Source organism: Pleurodeles waltl, chromosome 10, assembly GCF_031143425.1.
Source record: "Pleurodeles waltl isolate 20211129_DDA chromosome 10, aPleWal1.hap1.20221129, whole genome shotgun sequence".
In the NCBI taxonomy this organism is placed as follows: Eukaryota; Metazoa; Chordata; class Amphibia; order Caudata; family Salamandridae; genus Pleurodeles; species Pleurodeles waltl.
Window position 1 is genome coordinate 71581643 of NC_090449.1, and position 18100 is coordinate 71599742.

The 18100-nt window shown below is 47.9% G+C and overlaps 1 protein-coding gene across 5 annotated transcripts in view; it reads right to left on the reverse strand.

Moving 5' to 3' along the window:
- The window catches only part of E4F1 (E4F transcription factor 1), a 336452-nt gene that overhangs the window by 220334 nt on the left and 98018 nt on the right, over nt 1–18100 (reverse strand). For all 5 annotated transcript variants that reach the window (XM_069209720.1, XM_069209718.1, XM_069209721.1 and 2 more), the window contains one exon: nt 17734–17855. In XM_069209720.1, the coding sequence (XP_069065821.1) occupies nt 17734–17855 (122 nt within the window). The remainder of the gene's footprint in view (nt 1–17733; nt 17856–18100) is intronic.

The window sequence follows — 18100 nt, forward strand, 5'->3', positions numbered from 1 at the left end:
TTAATACGGCTTGACCTACTGTGGCTTGTTGTGCGGATAACACGTCTACACAGTAGTGCTTGGTGAATGTGTGAGGCGTAGACCATGTGGCTGCCTTACATATTTCTTGCATTGGGATGTTTCCTAGAAAGGCCATTGTAAGGAAATGCCTCCTTGGCATGGTTGCCCCCTGACTTTTTGCCTTTGCTGATGCTATGTTTACAATTGAAAGTGTGCTGAGGCCTGCTAACCAGGCCCCAGCACCAGTGTTCTTTCCCTAACCTGTACTTTTGTATCCACAATTGGCAGACCCTGGCATCCAGATAAGTCCCTTGTAACTGGTACTTCTAGTACCAAGGGCCCTGATGCCAAGGAAGGTCTCTAAGGGCTGCAGCATGTCTTATGCCACCCTGGAGACCTCTCACTCAGCACAGACACACTGCTTGCCAGCTTGTGTGTGCTAGTGAGGACAAAACGAGTAAGGCGACATGGCACTCCCCTCAGGGTGCCATGCCAGCCTCTCACTGCCTATGCAGTATAGGTAAGACACCCCTCTAGCAGGCCTTACAGCCCTAAGGCAGGGTGCACTATACCATAGGTGAGGGTACCAGTGCATGAGCATGGTGCCCCTACAGTGTCTAAACAAAACCTTAGACATTGTCAGTGCAGGGTAGCCATAAGAGTATATGGTCTGGGAGTCTGTCAAACACGAACTCCACAGCACCATAATGGCTACACTGAAAACTGGGAAGTTTGGTATCAAACTTCTCAGCACAATAAATGCACACTGATGCCAGTGTACATTTTATTGTAAAATACACCCCAGAGGGCACCTTAGAGGTGCCCCCTGAAACTTAACCGACTATCTGTGTAGGCTGACTAGTTTTAGCAGCCTGCCCCAAACCGAGACATGTTGCTGGCCCCATGGGGAGAGTGCCTTTGTCACTCTGAGGCCAGTAACAAAGCCTGCACTGGGTGGAGATGCTAACACCTCCCCCAGGCAGGAATTGTCACACCTGGCGGTGAGCCTCAAAGGCTCCCCTCCTTTGTGCCAACCCAGCAGGACACTCCAGCTAGTGGAGTTGCCCGCCCCCTCCGGCCAGGCCCCACTTTTGGCGGCAAGGCCGGAGAAAATAATGAGAATAACAAGGAGGAGTCACTGGCCAGTCAGGACAGCCCCTAAGGTGTCCTGAGCTGAGGTGACTCTAACTTTTAGAAATCCTCCATCTTGCAGATGGAGGATTCCCCCAATAGGGTTAGGATTGTGACCCCCTCCCCTTGGGAGGAGGCACAAAAAGGGTGTACCCACCCTCAGGGCTAGTAGCCATTGGCTACTAACCCCCCAGACCTAAACACGCCCTTAAATTTAGTATTTAAGGGCTACCCTGAACCCTAGAAAATTAGATTCCTGCAACAAGAAGGACTGCCCAGCTGAAAACCCCTGCAGCGGAAGACCAGAAGACGACAACTGCCTTGGCCCCAGAAACTCACCGGCCTGTCTCCTGCCTTCCAAAGATCCTGCTCCAGCGACGCCTTCCGAAGGGACCAGCGACCTCGACATCCTCTGAGGACTGCCCCTGCTTCGAAAAGACAAGAAACTCCCGAGGACAGCGGACCTGCTCCAAGAAAAGCTGCAACTTTGTTTCCAGCAGCTTTAAAGAACCCTGCAAGCTCCCCGCAAGAAGCGTGAAACTTGCAACACTGCACCCGGCGACCCCGACTCGGCTGGTGGCGATCCAACACCTCAGGAGGGACCCCAGGACTACTCTGATACTGTGAGTACCAAAACCTGTCCCCCCTGAGCCCCCACAGCGCCGCCTGCAGAGGGAATCCCGAGGCTTCCCCTGACCGCGACTCTTTGAACCTAAAAGTCCCGACGCCTGGGAGAGACCCTGCACCCGCAGCCCCCAGGACCTGACGGACCGGACTTTCACTGGAGAAGTGACCCCCAGGAGTCCCTCTCCCTTGCCCAAGTGGAGGTTTCCCCGAGGAATCCCCCCCTTGCCTGCCTGCAGCGCTGAAGAGATCCCGAGATCTCTCATAGACTAACATTGAAAACCCGACGCTTGTTTCTACACTGCACCCGGCCGCCCCCGCGCTGCTGAGGGTGAAATTTCTGTGTGGACTTGTGTCCCCCCCGGTGCCCTACAAAACCCCCCTGGTCTGCCCTCCGAAGACGCGGGTACTTACCTGCAAGCAGACCGGAACCGGGGCACCCCCTTCTCTCCATTCTAGCCTATGTGTTTTGGGCACCACTTTGAACTCTGCACCTGACCGGCCCTGAGCTGCTGGTGTGGTGACTTTGGGGTTGCTCTGAACCCCCAACGGTGGGCTACCTTGGACCAAGAACTGAACCCTGTAAGTGTCCTGCTTACCTGGTAGAACTAACAAAAACTTACCTCCCCCAGGAACTGTGAAAATTGCACTAAGTGTCCACTTTTAAAACAGCTATTTGTCAATAACTTGAAAAGTATACATGCAATTTTGATGATTTGAAGTTCCTAAAGTACTTACCTGCAATACCTTTCGAATGAGATATTACATGTAGAATTTGAACCTGGGGTTCTTAAAATAAACTAAGAAAAGATATTTTTCTATATAAAAACCTATTGGCTGGATTTGTCTGAGTGTGTGTACCTCATTTATTGTCTTGTGTATGTACAACAAATGCTTAACACTACTCCTTGGATAAGCCTACTGCTCGACCACACTACCACAAAATAGAGCATTAGTATTATCTATTTTTACCACTATTTTACCTCTAAGGGGAACCCTTGGACTCTGTGCATGCTATTCCTTACTTTGAAATAGTACATACAGAGCCAACTTCCTACATTGGTGGATCAGCGGTGGGGTACAAGACTTTGCATTTGCTGGACTACTCAGCCAATACCTGATCACACGACAAATTCCAAAATTGTCATTAGAAATTGATTTTTGCAATTTGAAAAGTTTTCTAAATTCTTAAAAGTCCTGCTAGGGCCTTGTGTGTTAAGTCCCTGTTTAGCATTTCTTTTAGAGTTTAAAAGTTTGTAAAAGTTTGAATTAGATTCTAGAACCAGTTGTAGATTCTTAAAAAGTATTCCAACTTTTAGAAGCAAAATGTCTAGCACAGATGTGACTGTGGTGGAACTCGACACCACACCTTACCTCCATCTTAAGATGAGGGAGCTAAGGTCACTCTGTAAAATAAAGAAAATAACAATGGGCCCCAAACCTACCAAAATACAGCTCCAGGAGCTTTTGGCAGAGTTTGAAAAGGCCAACCCCTCTGAGGGTGGCAACTCAGAGGAAGAGGATAGTGACTTGGAGGACAATTCCCCCCTACCAGTCCTATCTAGGGAGAACAGGGTCCCTCAAACCCTGACTCCAAAAATAATAGTCAGAGATGCTGGTTCCCTCACAGGAGAGACCAACACCTCTGAAATCACTGAGGATAGCCCCAGTGAAGAGGACATCCAGTTAGCCAGGATGGCCAAAAGATTGGCTTTGGAAAGACAGATCCTAGCCATAGAGAGGGAAAGACAAGAGATGGGCCTAGGACCCATCAATGGTGGCAGCAATATAAATAGGGTCAGAGATTCTCCTGACATGTTGAAAATCCCTAAAGGGATTGTAACTAAATATGAAGATGGTGATGACATCACCAAATGGTTCACAGCTTTTGAGAGGGCTTGTGTAACCAGAAAAGTGAACAGATCTCACTGGGGTGCTCTCCTTTGGGAAATGTTCACAGGAAAGTGTAGGGATAGACTCCTCACACTCTCTGGACAAGATGCAGAATCTTATGACCTCATGAAGGGTACCCTGATTGAGGGCTTTGGATTCTCCACTGAGGAGTACAGGATTAGGTTCAGGGGGGCTCAAAAATCCTCGAGCCAGACCTGGGTTGACTTCGTTGACTACTCAGTGAAAACACTAGATGGTTGGATTCAAGGCAGTGGTGTAAGTAATTATGATGGGCTGTACAATTTATTTGTGAAAGAACACCTGTTAAGTAATTGTTTCAATGATAAACTGCATCAGCATCTGGTAGACCTAGGACCAATTTCTCCCCAAGAATTGGGAAAGAAGGCGGACCATTGGGTCAAGACAAGGGTGTCCAAGACTTCAACAGGGGGTGACCAAAAGAAAGGGGTCACAAAGACTCCCCAGGGGAAGGGTGATGAGACAACCAAAACTAAAAATAGTAAAGAGTCTTCTACAGGCCCCCAAAAACCTGCACAGGAGGGTGGGCCCAGAGCCTCTTCACAAAACAATGGGTACAAGGGTAAAAACTTTGATCCCAAAAAGGCCTGGTGTCATAGCTGTAAACAGCATGGACACCAAACTGGAGACAAGGCCTGTCCCAAGAAAGATTCCACTCCAAACTCCCATCCAGGTAACACTGGTATGGCTAGTCTCCAAGTGGGATCAACAGTGTGCCCAGAGCAAATCAGGGTCCACACTGAAGCTACTCTAGTTTCTGAGGGTGGGGTGGATTTAGCCACACTAGCTGTCTGGCCGCCTAACATGCAAAAATACAGACAGCAACTCTTAATTAATGGGACTAGAATAGAGGGCCTGAGGGATACAGGTGCCAGTGTCACCATGGTGACAGAGAAACTGGTTTCCCCTGGCCAATACCTGACTGGAAAAACTTACACAGTCACCAACGCTGACAATCAGAGAAAAGTACATCCCATGGCAATGGTTACTTTAGAATGGGGAGGGGTCAATGGCCTGAAACAGGTGGTGGTCTCCTCAAATATCCCAGTGGACTGTCTGCTTGGAAATGACCTGGAGTCCTCAGCATGGGCTGAGGTAGAACTAAAAACCCATGCAGCAATGCTGGGTATCCCTGAACTGGTGTGTGTGAAAACGAGAGCACAGTGCAAGGCACAGGGTGAACAAGTAGAGCTGGAGTCTGGAAGAATGGCCCAGCCTACCAAGAGAACAGGAAAGTCAGTTGGGAAACCAACTGCAACACAGCAAAAGAAAGGGAACCTCTCTTCTCAGGAAGAAGTTCTGCCCTCTGAGGGAACTGAGCCTTTGGAGCTTGAACCTTACCAGGTTGAGCTCTTGGGCCCAGGGGGACCCTCAAGGGAGGAGCTGTGTAAGGGACAAGAAACCTGTCCCTCTCTTGAAGGCCTTAGGCAGCAAGCTGCTGAAGAGTCCAAAGGCAAGAAAAATGGAACGCATAGGGTCTATTGGGAAGATGGACTCCTGTACACTGAGGCCAGAGACCCCAAACCTGGTGCCACTAGGAGAGTGGTAGTGCCTCAGCTGTTCAGAGAGTTCATCCTAACATTGGCCCATGACATTCCCCTTGCTGGACATTTGGGACAAACCAAGACGTGGGAGAGGTTAGTCAACCACTTCTACTGGCCCAATATGTCCAGCATGGTTAAGGAGTTTTGCCTCTCCTGCCCCACCTGTCAAGCCAGTGGTAAGACAGGTGGGCATCCAAAGGCCCCCCTCATTCCACTTCCAGTGGTGGGGGTTCCCTTTGAAAGAGTGGGTGTGGACATAGTTGGTCCACTGGAACCTCCCACAGCCTCAGGAAATATGTATATCCTGGTAGTAGTGGATCATGCTACCAGGTATCCTGAAGCTATTCCCCTTAGGTCGACTACTGCCCCTGCAGAAGCCAAGGCCCTCATTGGTATCTTTACCAGAGTGGGTTTCCCTAAGGAGGTGGTGTCTGACAGGGGTACCAACTTCATGTCAGCATACCTAAAGCACATGTGGAATGAGTGTGGAGTGACTTATAAATTCACTACACCATACCACCCACAAACTAATGGCTTGGTTGAGAGATTCAACAAGACATTAAAAGGCATGATCATGGGGCTCCCAGAAAAGCTCAAAAGGAGATGGGATGTCCTCTTGCCATGTCTGCTTTTCGCTTACAGAGAGGTGCCACAGAAGGGAGTAGGATTCTCACCCTTTGAACTTCTGTTTGGTCATCCTGTAAGGGGACCACTTGCTCTTGTTAAAGAAGGCTGGGAGAGACCTCTCCATGAGCCAAAACAAGACATAGTGGACTATGTACTTGGCCTTCGCTCTAGAATGGCAGAGTACATGGAAAAGGCAACCAAAAACCTTGAGGCCAGCCAACAGCTCCAGAAGTTTTGGTATGACCAAAAGGCTGCACTGGTTGAGTTCCAACCAGGGCAGAAAGTCTGGGTTCTGGAGCCTGTGGCTCCCAGGGCACTCCAGGACAAATGGAGTGGCCCTTACCCAGTACTAGAGAGGAAGAGTCAGGTCACCTACTTGGTGGACCTGGGCACAAGCAGGAGCCCCAAGAGGGTGATCCATGTAAACCGCCTTAAGCTCTTCCACGACAGGGCTGATGTCAATCTGTTGATGGTAACAGATGAGGATCAGGAGGCAGAGAGTGAACCTCTCCCTGATCTTCTGTCATCAGACCCAAAAGATGGTACAGTAGATGGAGTGATCTACTCAGACACCCTCTCTGGCCAACAGCAAGCTGATTGTAGGAGAGTCCTACAACAGTTTCCTGAACTCTTCTCCTTAACCCCTGGTCAGACACACCTGTGTACCCATGATGTGGACACAGGAGACAGCATGCCTGTCAAGAACAAAATTTTTAGACAATCTGACCATGTTAAAGAAAGCATCAAGGTGGAAGTCCACAAGATGCTGGAATTGGGAGTAATTGAGCGCTCTGACAGCCCCTGGGCTAGCCCAGTGGTCTTAGTCCCCAAACCTCACACCAAAGATGGAAAGAAAGAGATGAGGTTTTGTGTGGACTACAGAGGGCTCAATTCTGTCACCAAGACAGATGCTCATCCAATTCCAAGAGCTGATGAGCTCATTGATAAATTAGGTGCTGCCAAATTTCTAAGTACCTTTGACTTGACAGCAGGGTACTGGCAAATAAAAATGGCACCTGGAGCAAAAGAAAAGACAGCATTCTCCACACCTGATGGGCATTATCAGTTTACTGTTATGCCCTTTGGTTTAAAGAATGCCCCTGCCACCTTCCAAAGGTTGGTGAATCAAGTCCTTGCTGGCTTGGAGTCCTTTAGCACAGCTTATCTTGATGATATTGCTGTCTTTAGCTCCACCTGGCAGGATCACCTGGTCCACCTGAGGAAGGTTTTGAAGGCTCTGCAATCTGCAGGCCTCTCTATCAAGGCATCCAAATGCCAGATAGGGCAGGGAACTGTGGTTTACTTGGGACACCTTGTAGGTGGAGGCCAAGTTCAGCCACTCCAACCCAAGATCCAGACTATTCTGGACTGGGTAGCTCCAAAAACCCAGACTCAAGTCAGGGCATTCCTTGGCTTGACTGGGTATTACAGGAGGTTTGTGAAGGGATATGGATCCATTGTGACAGCCCTCACTGAACTCACCTCCAAGAAAATGCCCAAGAAAGTGAACTGGACTGTGGAATGCCAACAGGCCTTTGACACCCTGAAACAGGCAATGTGCTCAGCACCAGTTCTCAAAGCTCCAGATTATTCTAAGCAGTTCATTGTGCAGACTGATGCCTCTGAACATGGGATAGGGGCAGTTTTGTCCCAAACAAATGATGATGGCCTTGACCAGCCTGTTGCTTTCATTAGCAGGAGGTTACTCCCCAGGGAGCAGCGTTGGAGTGCCATTGAGAGGGAGGCCTTTGCTGTGGTTTGGTCCCTGAAGAAGCTGAGACCATACCTCTTTGGGACTCACTTCCTAGTTCAAACTGACCACAGACCTCTCAAATGGCTGATGCAAATGAAAGGTGAAAATCCTAAACTGTTGAGGTGGTCCATCTCCCTACAGGGAATGGACTTTATAGTGGAACACAGACCTGGGACTGCCCATGCCAATGCAGATGGCCTTTCCAGGTTCTTCCACTTAGAAAATGAAGACTCTCTTGGGAAAGGTTAGTCTCATCCTCTTTCGTTTGGGGGGGGGGGTTGTGTAAGGAAATGCCTCCTTGGCATGGTTGCCCCCTGACTTTTTGCCTTTGCTGATGCTATGTTTACAATTGAAAGTGTGCTGAGGCCTGCTAACCAGGCCCCAGCACCAGTGTTCTTTCCCTAACCTGTACTTTTGTATCCACAATTGGCAGACCCTGGCATCCAGATAAGTCCCTTGTAACTGGTACTTCTAGTACCAAGGGCCCTGATGCCAAGGAAGGTCTCTAAGGGCTGCAGCATGTCTTATGCCACCCTGGAGACCTCTCACTCAGCACAGACACACTGCTTGCCAGCTTGTGTGTGCTAGTGAGGACAAAACGAGTAAGTCGACATGGCACTCCCCTCAGGGTGCCATGCCAGCCTCTCACTGCCTATGCAGTATAGGTAAGACACCCCTCTAGCAGGCCTTACAGCCCTAAGGCAGGGTGCACTATACCATAGGTGAGGGTACCAGTGCATGAGCATGGTGCCCCTACAGTGTCTAAACAAAACCTTAGACATTGTCAGTGCAGGGTAGCCATAAGAGTATATGGTCTGGGAGTCTGTCAAACACGAACTCCACAGCACCATAATGGCTACACTGAAAACTGGGAAGTTTGGTATCAAACTTCTCAGCACAATAAATGCACACTGATGCCAGTGTACATTTTATTGTAAAATACACCCCAGAGAGCACCTTAGAGGTGCCCCCTGAAACTTAACCGACTATCTGTGTAGGCTGACTAGTTTTAGCAGCCTGCCCCAAACCGAGACATGTTGCTGGCCCCATGGGGAGAGTGCCTTTGTCACTCTGAGGCCAGTAACAAAGCCTGCACTGGGTGGAGATGCTAACACCTCCCCCAGGCAGGAATTGTCACACCTGGCGGTGAGCCTCAAAGGCTCCCCTCCTTTGTGCCAACCCAGCAGGACACTCCAGCTAGTGGAGTTGCCCGCCCCCTCCGGCCAGGCCCCACTTTTGGCGGCAAGGCCGGAGAAAATAATGAGAATAACAAGGAGGAGTCACTGGCCAGTCAGGACAGCCCCTAAGGTGTCCTGAGCTGAGGTGACTCTAACTTTTAGAAATCCTCCATCTTGCAGATGGAGGATTCCCCCAATAGGGTTAGGATTGTGACCCCCTCCCCTTGGGAGGAGGCACAAAAAGGGTGTACCCACCCTCAGGGCTAGTAGCCATTGGCTACTAACCCCCCAGACCTAAACACGCCCTTAAATTTAGTATTTAAGGGCTACCCTGAACCCTAGAAAATTAGATTCCTGCAACAAGAAGAAGGACTGCCCAGCTGAAAACCCCTGCAGCGGAAGACCAGAAGACGACAACTGCCTTGGCTCCAGAAACTCACCGGCCTGTCTCCTGCCTTCCAAAGATCCTGCTCCAGCGACGCCTTCCGAAGGGACCAGCGACCTCGACATCCTCTGAGGACTGCCCCTGCTTCGAAAAGACAAGAAACTCCCGAGGACAGCGGACCTGCTCCAAGAAAAGCTGCAACTTTGTTTCCAGCAGCTTTAAAGAACCCTGCAAGCTCCCCGCAAGAAGCGTGAAACTTGCAACACTGCACCCGGCGACCCCGACTCGGCTGGTGGCGATCCAACACCTCAGGAGGGACCCCAGGACTACTCTGATACTGTGAGTACCAAAACCTGTCCCCCCTGAGCCCCCACAGCGCCGCCTGCAGAGGGAATCCCGAGGCTTCCCCTGACCGCGACTCTTTGAACCTAAAAGTCCCGACGCCTGGGAGAGACCCTGCACCCGCAGCCCCCAGGACCTGACGGACCGGACTTTCACTGGAGAAGTGACCCCCAGGAGTCCCTCTCCCTTGCCCAAGTGGAGGTTTCCCCGAGGAATCCCCCCCTTGCCTGCCTGCAGCGCTGAAGAGATCCTGAGATCTCTCATAGACTAACATTGAAAACCCGACGCTTGTTTCTACACTGCACCCGGCCGCCCCCGCGCTGCTGAGGGTGAAATTTCTGTGTGGACTTGTGTCCCCCCCGGTGCCCTACAAAACCCCCCTGGTCTGCCCTCCGAAGACGCGGGTACTTACCTGCAAGCAGACCGGAACCGGGGCACCCCCTTCTCTCCATTCTAGCCTATGTGTTTTGGGCACCACTTTGAACTCTGCACCTGACCGGCCCTGAGCTGCTGGTGTGGTGACTTTGGGGTTGCTCTGAACCCCCAACGGTGGGCTACCTTGGACCAAGAACTGAACCCTGTAAGTGTCCTGCTTACCTGGTAGAACTAACAAAAACTTACCTCCCCCAGGAACTGTGAAAATTGCACTAAGTGTCCACTTTTAAAACAGCTATTTGTCAATAACTTGAAAAGTATACATGCAATTTTGATGATTTGAAGTTCCTAAAGTACTTACCTGCAATACCTTTCGAATGAGATATTACATGTAGAATTTGAACCTGGGGTTCTTAAAATAAACTAAGAAAAGATATTTTTCTATATAAAAACCTATTGGCTGGATTTGTCTCTGAGTGTGTGTACCTCATTTATTGTCTTGTGTATGTACAACAAATGCTTAACACTACTCCTTGGATAAGCCTACTGCTCGACCACACTACCACAAAATAGAGCATTAGTATTATCTATTTTTACCACTATTTTACCTCTAAGGGGAACCCTTGGACTCTGTGCATGCTATTCCTTACTTTGAAATAGTACATACAGAGCCAACTTCCTACAGCCATGGTAGCACCTTTCTTTCTGGTTGAGTGTGCCCTTGGTGTAATGGGCAGCTGTCGTTTAGCTTTAAGGTAGCAGATTTGGATGCATTTAACTATCCATCTGGCTATACCTTGTTTTGATATTGGGTTTCCTGCATGAGGTTTTTGAAATGCAATAAATTGTTGTTTAGTCTTTCTGATGTTTTTTGTTCTGTCAATGTAGTACATCAATGCTCTTTTGACATCTAATGTATGTAGTGCCCTTTCAGCTACGGTATCTGGCTGTGGAAAGAACACTGGAAGTTCCACTGTTTGATTTAGATGGAACGGTGAAATAACCTTTGGCAAAAATTTAGGATTGGTCCTTAGGACGACCTTATTCTTGTGTAGTTGTATAAAAGGTTCCTGTATTGTAAACGCCTGAATCTCGCTTACTCTTCTTAGGGAAGTAATGGCGATGAGAAATGCCACCTTCCAGGTTAGGAACTGTATTTCGCAGGAGTGCATGGGTTCAAAAGGTGGACCCATAAGTCTAGTTAGGACAACATTTAGGTTCCATGAAGGAACAGGTGGTGTTCTTGGTGGTATAATTCTCCTAAGGCCCTCCATGAATGCTTTAATGACTGGTATCTTATATAGGGAAGTTGAATAGGTAGTCTGCAGGTATGCAGATATTGCTGCAAGGTGTATTTTAATGGAAGAGAAAGCCAGGTTAGATTTTTGTAAGTGAAGCAAGTAACCCACTACATGTTCTGGAGTTGTGTGTAATGGTTGTATTTGATTAATATGGCAGTAGCAAACAAACCTCTTCCATTTACTTGCATAGCAGTGCCTGGTGGATGGCCTTCTGGCTTGTTTTATGACTTCCATACATTCTTGGGTAAGTTGTAAGTGCCCGAATTCTAGGATTTCAGGAGCCAGATTGCTAGATTCAGCGATGCTGGATCTGGGTGTCTGATCTTTTGGTTGTGCTGTGTCAACAGATCTGGCCTGTTGGGCAATTTGATGCAGGGTACTACTGATAGGTCTAGCAGCGTTGTGTACCAGGGTTGCCTTGCCCAAGTTGGTGCTATTAATATGAGTTTGAGTTTGTTTTGACTGAGTTTGGTTACCAGGTAAGGAAGGAGAGGGAGAGGAGGAAAAGCGTAAGCAAATATCCCTGACCAGTTCATCCATAGGGCATTGCCTTGGGACTGTTTGTGTGGGTATCTGGATGCGAAGTTTTGGCATTTTGCGTTCTCCTTTGTCGCAAACAAGTCTATGTGAGGTGTTCCCCAGAGTTTGAAATAAGTGTTCAGAATATGGGGGTGAATTTTCCATTCGTGGACCTGTTGGTGATCTCGAGAGAGATTGTCTGCGAGTTGATTTTGGATCCCTGGTATAAATTGTGCTATTAGGCGAATTTGGTTGTGAATTGCCCAACGCCAAATCTTTTGTGCTAGCAGGCTTAACTGCGTGGAGTGCGTCCCCCCTTGCTTGTTTAGATAATACATTGTTGTCATGTTGTCTGTTTTGACGAGAATGTATTTGTGAACTATGATTGGTTGGAAAGCTTTTAGTGCTTGAAAAACTGCTAGAAGTTCTAGGTGATTTATATGCAGTTTTGTTTGATGTACGTTCCATTGTCCTTGTATGCTGTGTTGATCGAGGTGTGCTCCCCACCCTGTCATGGAAGCATCTGTTATTACGTATTGTGGCACTGGGTCTTGGAAAGGCCGCCCTTTGTTTAAATTTATGTTGTTCCACCACAGAAGCGAGAAGTAAGTTTGGCGGTCTATTAACACCAGATCTAGAAGGTGACCCTGTGCTTGTGACCATTGTGATGCTAGGCACTGTTGTAAGGGCCTCATGTGCAGTCTTGCGTTTGGGACAATGGCTATGCATGAAGACATCATGCCTAGGAGTTGTAGTAACATCTTTGCTTGTATCCTTTGTGTTGGATACATGCGTTGTATGATGGTGTTGAAATTTTGAATTCTTTGTGGACTTGGAGTGGCTACTCCTTTTGATGTGTCTATTATGGCTCCCAGGTATTGTTGTACCTTGCGCGGCAGAATTTAGGATTTTGTGAAATTGACGGTGAACCCTAGTTTGAAGAGGGTTTGTATGATATGATGTGTGATTTGAGCACTCTATTAACGAATGGGCCTTGATTAGCCAGTCGTCTAGATATGGGAACACATGTATTTGCTGCCTTCTTATGTGTGCAGCGACTACCGCTAGACATTTGGTAAAGACTCTTGGTGCGGTTGTTAATCCGAAAGGCAGTACCTTGAATTGGTAATGTATTCCCTTGAATACAAACCTTAGGTATTTCCTGTGCGATGGGTGTATTGGTATATGGAAATAAGCATCCTTGAGGTCTAAAGTTGCCATGTAGTCGTGTAGTTTTAGCAATGGCAATACTTCTTGTAGTGTGACCATGTGAAAGTGGTCTGATTTGATGAAAGTGTTCACTACTCTGAGGTCTAGGATTGGTCTCAGCGTTTTGTCCTTCTTTGGTATCAGAAAGTACAGTGAGTAAACTCCTGTGTTTATTTGTGTGTTTGGCACTAATTCGATTGCATTCTTTTGCAATAGTGCCTGCACTTCTATCTCCAGGAGATTGGAATGGTGTGTTGTCAAATTTTGTGCTTTTGGTGGTATGTTTGGAGGGAATTGTAGAAATTCTTTGCAATAACCATGTTGGATAATTGCTAGAACCCAAGTGTCTGTAGTGATTTCCTCCCATGCTTTGTAATAATGACTTATTCTTCCCCCCACTGGTGTTGTGTGGAGGGGGTGAGTGAAATGTGAGTCACTGTTTAGTAGTAGGGGTTTTGGGGCTCTGAAATCTTCCTCTATTCCTAGGGAATTGCCCTCCTCTATATTGTCCCCGAAAACCTCCTCTATACTGTCCCTGGTAACTGGATGGTGTTGCTTGTGAGGTGCTGGCTTGTGTGCTCGGACCCCGAAACCCCCCTCGAAAGGGTGTTTTACGGAATGTGCTGTAATTGCCTCTGCTCTGCGGGGAGTAGAGTGCGCCCATGGCTTTAGCAGTGTCCGTATCTTTTTTGAGTTTCTCAATCACTGTGTCCACTTCTGGACCGAACAGTTCTTTTTCGTTAAAAGGCATATTGAGAACTGCTTGTTGAATCTCTGGTTTAAATCCAGACGTTCGGAGCCATGCATGCCTTCTGATAGTTACAGATGTATTAATTGTCCGTGCAGCTGTATCTGCAGCGTCCATGGAGGAGCGGATCTGGTTGTTGGAAATGGTCTGTCCCTCCTCAACCACTTGTTTTGCCCTATTTTGTAAGTCCTTGGGCAGATGTTCAATGAGAGGTTGCATCTCGTCCCAGTGGGCTTTGTCATAGCGCGCAAGTAGTGCCTGGGAGTTCGCGATGCGCCACTGGTTTGCAGCTTGTGCTGCGACTCTTACCAGCTGCATCGAACTTGCGGCTTTCTTTATTTGGGGGTGGTGCATCTCCAGATGTGTGGGAGTTGGCCCTTTTCCTAGCTGCTCCTACAACGACAGAGTCTGGTGGCAGCTGTGTAGTGATGAAAACCGGGTCTGTAGGAGGCGCCTTATACTTTTTTTCCACCCTTGGTGTGATAGCCCTACTTTTGACCGGCTCCTTAAAGATTTCTTTTGCATGCCGGAGCATACCAGGGAGCATAGGCAGGCTTTGGTATGAGCTGTGGGTGGAGGAGAGTGTGTTGAATAAAAAATCATCCTCGACCTGTTCTGAGTGGAGGCTTACGTTGTGAAATTGTGCTGCTCTAGCCACCACTTGAGAATACGCGGTGCTGTCCTCTGGTGGAGATGGCTTCGTAGGGTATGCCTCCGGACTGTTATCTGACACTGGGGCGTCGTATAGGTCCCATGCGTCTTGATCTTGGTCACCCTGGCTTATGGTGGTGTGAGCTGGGGAGTGTGATGGAGTTTGTGCTGGTGAGACGTTAATCACGGGCGGAGGAGAGGGTGGTGGGGTAACTCTTTTCACCACTTTTGGTTGTGGTGTCTGTTCAGTTTGGAACTCCAACCTTCTCTTTCTTCTAATGGGGGGAAGGGTGCTTATTTTTCCTGTCCCCTGCTGTATGAAAATACGCTTTTGCGTATGGTCCACATCAGTTGATTGTAGCTCTTCCTCAAACCTATGCTTTTGCATTTGGGAGGTTAGCGAGTGCTCTTCTGTATAAGAGCCTGAAGCTGGGTTGGTTGCAGTTTGTTTCGGCACCGAAACCCTGTCTGCGTGTTTTTTCGGCTCCGAGGTGACTTTTTTCTTTTTCGGGGCCGAAACCTCTCGGCGTCGATCTTCTTCGGTGCCGCTGTCTCGGCGTCGAGCCGTGTCCACACCGGCATCTCGGTGTCGAGGCTTGTCTCCAGCACTTTCTTGGTCCCGAGAAGGCTGCGTGCCGGTGTCTCGACCGGAGTCGGACGATCTCGGCACTGTTTGGGCCTTTTTCGGTGCCGACGGTCGGTCACCGAATTTATGGGTGGAGCCATGGCCTGATGGCAGTGGCGTCCCCTGGGCCTTGTAAATCTTCCTCTGTGTGGTTTTCGACGTCTTACTCACGGTTTGTGTATCGTCGAATCCTTCGGAGTCTGAGTCTTGGATCGAGAAGGTACCTTCCTCTTCTTGTTCCTCGAACTCTCGGTGGGCTGTCGGCGCAGACGCCATCTGAAGTCTTCTGGCTCGACGGTCTCGGAGTGTTTTTCGGGACCGGAACGCACGACAGGCCTCGCAGGTGTCTTTACTGTGCTCAGGTGACAGGCACAGGTTACAGACCAAGTGTTGGTCTGTATAGGGGTATTTATTGTGCATTTGGGGCAGAAACGGAACAGGGTCCGTTCCATCGGCGTTCTTCAGCACGCGGTCGGGCCGACCAGGCCCCGACGGGGGATCGAAAAACTACCCCGAAGGGCACCGGAGCTCTTCGATCTTCGATGCGGTGTTGAATCTAACTACGCCGATCCCGAACGCAACAATACCGACGAAAATCTTCCGAAATTAGCTATCTTTCCGTTCCGAAACTCGGAGCGACAGGAACACGTCCGAACCCGATGGCGGAAAAAAAACAATCGAAGATGGAGTCGACGCCCATGCGCAATGGAGACAAAAGGAGGAGTCACTCGGTCCCGTGACTCGAAAGACTTCTTCGAAGAAAAACAACTTGTAACACTCCGGCCCAACACCAGATGGCGAGCTATTGCAAAACATGCGTATCTACAGCGACAGATGCCATCGAACATTGTAATTCACATTTTGCTTCTGCCCATCGCAGAATAGAGCATGGAGTGTAGGGTCAGCTATCTCCAACCACTGGCTCCCTTTCCTTTGAGTGACCGCACAAAGCCCGTGCACACTATTCACGCTCTCACAAAAAATATTTTCTGCCATTGTACAGCTATTTCAAACTAGGTTTAATTGATTTTTTTTATTTTAAACTTTAAAGATCCCTTTTATAGTCTGGGTCAACCTTTCCAGAGGAGAGGAAGGTTAAGAGGTCACCCAGATGTAAAGGAATACTGAATGGATGAACAAATCATCTGGGTTCCAATGCAACCACCACAGGGAATGGAATAGTGAAATTATCTGCCCCACAAGAGTCCGATTTAAAAGCAAAGATTGTGGGGCTATGTACACCTGTTTCCAGTGCTGATCTAGTTCAAGAGCTACCTATTGGGAACACTAAAAGAGGTGGCTGATTACTGAGATGGGGGCCTAGGCCCCATCCATGCCCTGCCCCCTTTAGTAGTTCTTGTGCCTCGAGAAAAAATAAATGGTACTGCACCTTAGTATTGGGAAAAGCTGGACTCTCGATCTTATTTCATTGTGGCAAGGAAATTTGCTCACAGCTGCTATAGCCTTCTCCTGCTTAAGACTCCTTCACCAAGCAGGCATTACACTTGGTCACGAGGAAGAAATGAAGAAAAGTCAGGCGACGAAGGGCCATGTTAGGCAGGGGAAAATCACAGAAGGGTTCTCTGTTTTATGTGGATTAATGGGAAATTGTGCAATTCCCTATTTGGGCATCACTCAGAGTATGGTGACCTTGTTAGGTTGGAGAACTGGAGGGATGGGTTGCACAAAGGAAGTTTTGTGCAACACCAGAAGAACTAACAATTCAGCGTTCTACTAAACCCCCCGAGAAAAGTGCATTTACAACGATCAAGACACAATTGCACAAAAGGACCACAGCAGTGTCCAAACCTGTATCCTTCAGGCCTTTCTGCTTTGGTAACCAGATCTCAGGGGTACATCTATAGCACAAAAAAGGTTTGCTTGCATGAGCCTGAGAGGCACCCACCTCCCACAAAAATATGCTAGAAGGCATTCTTGGAGCCCACGAACATAGGCTCTGCAAGAGCAGCACCTCATCTACTGTGTCCAATAGTAATGTATGGGCTCTATATTATCAGGTTCTGTGGCATTTTAATCTTAGCTAAACGATAAAGTAATATGCAGACTCCAATACAAAAGAGGGGAAATCACATGAGTAGGGATCCCAGGAAAGATGACACAGGATCTATGCCAACTTGCCACAGAGAATCGTCCTCTGCATTTGAATTATGCACTTAATCCTGGGACATCAGAGGTAATGGGCACTTGTAGCAAAAAGTATTTGTTTAAGAAAAAGGGACGAAGCAAAATGCCTGTTATAGGTATAATAAAGAACGTTGGCAAAAAAAGGAAGTCTTGTAATTACAATTAAAAGGATGCTTTCAAGCAAAAGGAAAATTCATGAGGTCTCCTCCCCACCAATAAGCTATACAGAGAACCGATGGAGAGTTTATTATGGCTAAGAGGCAGGCAAAGCCTGAAGCATGGAATAACAATTAATCAGAGCAAGCCTGTTAAGGAAACAATGCAAAGGAAATGGGAATTATAAAATAACTAGCTGGTAAGAACTACTAACAGTTTTCCTTAACCAAGTTGAAAAGGAGTGATAGGTTAAGATAGCGAGTTCTATACTTGACTCGATATAGTTCTTAAGATTGAGGTAATGGCCTATTACGTAGGTCTTTTTGCCCAGAGAATGAGAAGCCCCTAGTGCAGTAACAAAAACGTTTCCTAAAACAGTGAGGTTCAGGATTCAACCCATCATTTCCTAAAGACTCTTATTCACCCTACAAAAAAAAAAAAAAAAAAAAAGGGAAAAGGGAAAAGATTTCCTGCAGAGCACCAATCACCTCATCAGATGTAGACTTTGGACAAACAGCAAACTCCTGCATCTGTACATGAACTTCATGCAGAACGTTCCCTTTGGCATCAGTTAAGAGACGGATCACAGGAGAACCATTGATGGAGTCACCTGAGAGGGCAGAAATCACATCTGTGTCAGAACTTCTCAAATTTGGCAAACAAAAGTAAATTAGGTGAGCAAAAACATATTTTAAGACGGATCGAGATACACAAACCAAATAGAGAGCTTCCCATTATTTTGTGATTTGTAAATTGACCCTTCTATCACATTGGTGCGATGAGAAAGCTCGCTTTGGACCAAGCTACTGGGTTGAATGATAAATCGCACTAGACAAAACTTGAAACAAGGTACAG